At 38.9% G+C, this 6000-nt stretch overlaps 1 protein-coding gene across 1 annotated transcript in view; it reads right to left on the reverse strand.

The window, feature by feature from the left end:
• ripor2 (RHO family interacting cell polarization regulator 2) overlaps positions 1–2026 on the reverse strand; it is a 49178-nt gene extending 47152 nt beyond the window's left edge. The window contains exon 1 of the mRNA XM_053612717.1: positions 1767–2026. Within this exon, the coding sequence (XP_053468692.1) occupies positions 1767–1842 (76 nt within the window). The 5' untranslated portion in view covers positions 1843–2026. The remainder of the gene's footprint in view (positions 1–1766) is intronic.
• Between the last annotated feature and the right edge of the window lie 3974 nt (positions 2027–6000).

The following is a 6000-nucleotide window of genomic DNA, read 5'->3' on the forward strand; positions in this document are numbered from 1 at the left end:
AATTGGAGGGGAGTTGGCTCTGTGTAGATTGGAAGAAAGACTGGCCAAAATAAACATATCCATTTTGTAACTGTTAATAGAAATAGATATATATATATAAAAAATAATAGTAAATACAACTGTTATGTGCTAGAGGAGACATGTGGATAGAAATTGTGATACCACGGCAACAGTGCAGGGGTATCATATTAAAGCCCTAGAGAGCCACAGCACAGTAGAGTTTAGTAACACACCGTATACAAATCATCAGCTAATTACCAAGACCTCCACCGGCTGAATTTGGAGAACACAAGTCTTTGTAAGGATGTGGCCTTCAAGTTTAGCACAATCCTGCTATGTATGTCCGGAAAGACTCCAGAAAGAAGAAAACCTGAAATACACCACACCATTCATCCTCATGCTTTAACATATAGCCACTCTTTCATTTCTCAGTGACTTCCATTTTCACTGAATGGAAAAGAAGGGCATCGGATTTCAGCGAGCTAAGAGCATACCGGATGATGAGGCAACACATTTTAAAAGCAGAAGCATCATGGTTCAGATGTTCAGGTGTGATATAAGATTTCACAACTGTCCCTGTAATTCCTGGAAATGTACCATTTTGTGACCTTGCAATATCTCACAAACTACTCAAATGAAAGTGAGAAGATTTTAGAAAACCATGTTAAGTATAATACCGTTTCCATTTGAGCCTGTTTTATAATAAATTAGAAAACCATGTTAAGTATAATACCGTTTCCATTTGAGCCTGTTTTATAATAAATTAGAAAACCATGTTAAGTATAATACCGTTTCCATTTGAGCCTGTTTTATAATAAATTAGAAAACCATGTTAAGTATAATACCGTTTCCATTTGAGCCTGTTTTGGTAAATTATTCGGCAAACTAATTGCATCTGCAACCTACACAATCTCCTGATCTCTCACAGCAGAGCAGTATACAGTATGTAGATTTTAATATCTAGAGTTCTGAAGAGTGATCACATCTGCCTCTTGGCCATATTTCCCTCATGCACATAGTGGCAAATGAATTATTAATTTAAATTTTAAAAAATGCTAAGTAACTGGAGGAAGAGCATTTTTCTTGGCATTTCTATTGATATGATTTTTCTTATTGAAATCATTCTCATGGCTCAGTCGGGAAGCTGGTGCAAGGTTGCGTTGGAAACATGCGTTTGGCATCACGACACCGGTGCCAAAATTATTAACAAATTCAAAAAGACTGGACGTGTTGTGGACTGACCGAGAAGTGGACGTCCACGAACATCCACTGACAAAAGCACAACCTTTTGAGACTGACAGGATACCCTGTATTGTGTTGGTACTCAACAGTATGTAGAGTTTGATGGAAGATGTCATACTTTTCTAAACGTATTTACTTTAAATGTTCATATTGACTGTTGTTAAAGATAGAAATATATGGTACAAAGTATTCCTAATCTATTCGACATCGAGTTGCCTGTTACACAAGAACACACACACACACACACACACAATCTGCATTCTGCAAAACGACCAAATATGAAGATCAATCTATCCAATGATACACTGCAAAACAACCGAAAGCATATACGTCATACAATGCAATGCTATCACCAAACTAAGCTAGACCCAATCTCATTCCTGGTACCATCAAGCAGACCTGTTTCTGTCCCACAGGTTTTGACCTGATACTTTTTACTCTCACCCACAAAATCATGACCAAAGCTGTCCCATCCATCTAATGTATAAGCCCACCCACAATTCCCTGACCCTGGACCACTCTACCATAAGTGAAGACGTCCTCCACCTCCTCACGCATCAGTTCAGTAAAGTCATCCTCTGTGATGTCAGCCAAGGCCATCCCTTCTCAAGTTTACACCTTCGCTTACAGTCCTCGTCCTAATCCGGAGCTTGATATCAATCAGAGCCTGAGCAGAGAGCCAAGGACTGCACCGTGCTTCTGCTCTCCACACAAGGGTGTGTGTGAATATGTGAGAGTGAGAGAGAGAGAGCCCACACCACCCAGGCCAGCTTTTCAACAGCAGGATGATTTCATAATCTAACGTGTGTTTGCACAGTGGGAAGAAGTGCAGAGCAAACTTTAAGCGGGTGTGTGTGGGTGAGGGTGTGTATAGAGTGCAGGATGAAGGACCGTGAGTCTGCCAAACTATGATCATGAAAAAGCTAAACGAGCATGTTCTGATTCAGCAGAGATTGGCTAAAGGTGAGAGAATTTGCTCGAGGCATTTGTAATAGACTACAGTAAAAGAAACTATTATGAAACTTTACAGAAGTTAATTATTCAAGATAATTATTATCAATATTATCAAAAATACATGAATACATCCAGTAAATAATTTTGAGAAACCCTTGTCTGAAATATCTTACAATCATATATCCCAAATACCCAGAAGACATAGTTACATATAATAATAATAATAATAATAATAATAATTATTATTATTCATCCATCCATCCAGTTTCTGTACTACTTATAGTCCAGAAGAAAGGGAGGAAACCCTTGAAGCACGGGGAGAACATGCAAGCTCCGTACACACAGGGAGAAAGCGGGATTCTAACCCCCAACCCTGGAGGTGCGAGGTAACTGTGCTAACCACTAACTGAGAGAATAATGATTATGTTTTTGTAAATGATGGATTGATAAATAAAAATAAAAAAACTCTTTGAGATTTATAATTGATCAAAATTGTATTAGATTGACTTATGGCAGTTTATGAGCGAATACTAGGCTATAGAAATGATAACGTATTGGAATGAGAGCATTAGTGTGCACTTTAACTGAATTCTCACTTCTGATTGGTCAAAAGGTGTTGATGAATTTTCCATAAATCAACAGTTTATATTAATGCCCTCATATATTAATGTTATCATTTCTATAGTAACAGCTCATACAATGGATTTGTATGGCAGACCTTCCACACGAACAAATTCAAAATGTGTGTAATTTTATTTATATGCTGAAGTTACTACCGAGGAGACATTTAATTACCATTTGTGGAAGGCGTCTCGAATATCACCACTTTATAACAGTTAGAGGTAAGACTGCTCCTTTAATGACTGAGGGCTTTTGTACTTTGTGGCTTCTGGCCAGTATGACAACCATCGTATTTAATTCTAGAAAAAAGGGAGCGACCATTTATAGCTGCTATAACAAAAGTGATAACAAGAACTTACTTGTTTTGCAGCTGTTCCACCACATTAAATGTGGCTATAAATGGATAAAAATACATGTTCTTTAAGAAATACATTGTTAGCATTGGTAAATTACTGTAGTATATGAGGAATGAAACACTTTTGGATGTGCTGCTGTAGGGAAATAATAATAATTTCTATGAAGTACAGCATCTCATTATTAATTATTTTCCTATAACAGCACAGTCTGTCATGTATTATTCCTTACGTAATTGACCCATTTAATGACCCATTTAAAGCAATCAACCGTTTAATTTCACCAGTCACAGCGACCTAATTTTTGTTTGAGTTTCTAAAGCAGGTTTTAAAATATTTGATGTCTTTATTACTGAAAAACGAAATGATTGGTTGTCTGGATTTCAGAAAAATGTTTTTAGAAATTGACTAAACATAAACTGGTCACAGTTCGCCCCCAACTTCATCCGTACAAATAAAAAAAAGTACACAGTGCGGTGACTTAGCTCACACACAGGCCTTTGCTCATTTTACACAGTGAATTCAAAAAGAGAAAGGTGACATGCAGTCATGTGAAAAAATAAGTACACCCCATGGAAATTGTCAGCTTTTTTTTGTTGACACATTTGGACTAGCAAACATTTGATCTTCTTTGAAACAGTGCCTATTAATAAAGGTGATACACTCTGTCAAATGACACATAAAATTGATTCCATGATTTAAATGAACAAAAAACAGACCAGTCATATGGAAAAAGTAAGTACACCCCTACATTCATCACACCTTCAAATGCATATAATTAGAATCAGGGGTTCAAGATCGGGTGCCAGTGATTAGAACCTGCTTAGGGAGTGCAGGTAGAACCTGTCGTATTTATACCCCTCTCATATCTACTGCCTGGTGTTCCCTTTGCTATTGAGGTGTGTGGTGCCATCATGTCAAGATCTAAAGAGTTCTATAAGGCCTTCAGTAAAAAAGGTTGTGGATGCCTATGAGTCTGGCAAGGGATTTAAAAAGACCTCCAAATTATTTGAAATACATTCCACTGTAAAGAAAATCATCTACTAATGGCGCAGATTTCAAACGACTGCCAATTTGTCCAGGACTGGCTGTCCCAGCAAATTCAGCCTAAGAGCAGACTGTCTGATGCGAAAAAAGTATCCAAGAACCCCAAAATTTCATCACAGGATCTGCTAGTAAGTCTTGCAACTGTTGGTGTGAAAGTGCATGCTTCTACAATCAGAAAGAGATTGCACAAAATTGACCTGCATGGGAGGAGAGCCAGGAAAAAGCCTTTGCAAGACTACAGTTTGCCAATAAGCATACAGGCAAAGACCAGGCCTTTTGGAATAATGTGCTCTGGACAGACAAATCAAAGATAGAGTTGTTTGGCGCAGACCAAAGACAGTTTTTCAGGAGAAGCACCTCATACCAATTGTGAAGCACGGTGGTGGAAATATGGTTTGGGGTTGCTTCACTGCCTCAGGGACTGGACAGCTTGCAGTCATTGATTCAACAATGAATTCTGCATCATATCAATGAGTGCTTGAAGATAATATGAGGCCATCTGTCTTAAAGTTGAAGTTGAACGAAAGTCTTCAGCAGGATAATGATCCTAAGCACACTAGTAAATCCACCAAGGAACGGCTCAAAAAGAAGAAATGGAGGGTTATGGACTGGCCTAGTCAAAGCCCGTTGAAGCCCATTGAAATGTTGTGGGGGGATTACAAACTGACAGTACATGCAAGAAAAACCTCAAACATCTTGAAACTGAAAGAATATTGCATGGAAGAGTGATCAAAAATTCTAGCAAGCCAATGTCAGGGACTGGTGGACAATTATGCAAAACACCTACAAGAAGTTATTTCTGCTAAAGGGGGCAATACTAGCTTCTGTGGCCAAGGGTGTACTTACTTTTTCCACAGAAAAATATCACAGCTATTGATATTTCTGTTGAATAAATGATTGAAAAAGCTCATTTTCTTTGTGGTTTTATTCAAGTATATCATCTTTATTAACAGGCACCGTTTCAAAGATGATCAAATGTTTGTTTGTCCAAATATGTCAAAAAAAGCCAACCATTTCCATGGGGTGTACATATTTTTTCACATGACTATATGCCAGTCTACTGAGACAGGCTGAAATAGTAACTAGGCTACAGTGGTTTGATTTAACTCGTGTCTTATTTCCTCTGCAATTTTTGTGCACCTTCCTTAAACCCCTCTGGAATAGACCTTACAGCAATCTCATTATGAAGGGGCCAGTTCTTGCAGCTATAGACATAGCTCAGAACAGCAGTGAGGCACCCCAGTGTCCACGTAAAACATTCTCCAAATAGAAAAATGAAAATAAAAGCAGATGGCAGGCACATTTATAGGCAACTTTGATAACCTGAACATATGTGTACTATACTAGTGATCTTTATATTTAACCACAAACCTCTCTCTCTCCCTCTCCCTCTCTCTCTCTCTCTCCCTCTCCCTCTCTCTCTCTCACTCTCTCTCTCCCTCTCTGCACCTGGCTGTCCACATGATGTAAAAAAATATGTGATTCATCAGACCAGGCCACCTTCTTCCATTGCTCCATGGTCCAGTTCTGTTGCTCACATGCCCATTGTAAGTGCTTTCATCAAGTAGACAGGGATCAGCATGGGCACTCGGACCGGTCTGCAGCTACACGGTCCCATATGCAGCACGTGTGTGCTCTGACACCTTTCTATCATTAACTTTCTAAGCAATCTGTGCTACTGTAGCTGGACCAGACCGGCTAGCCTTTGCTCCCCAAGCACATCAATGATCCTTGGGCACCCATGACCTTGTTGCCAGTTCACCGGTTGTCCTTCCTTGGAGCA

This window comes from Ictalurus furcatus, chromosome 24 (genome assembly GCF_023375685.1).
Source record: "Ictalurus furcatus strain D&B chromosome 24, Billie_1.0, whole genome shotgun sequence".
Classification (NCBI taxonomy): Eukaryota; Metazoa; Chordata; class Actinopteri; order Siluriformes; family Ictaluridae; genus Ictalurus; species Ictalurus furcatus.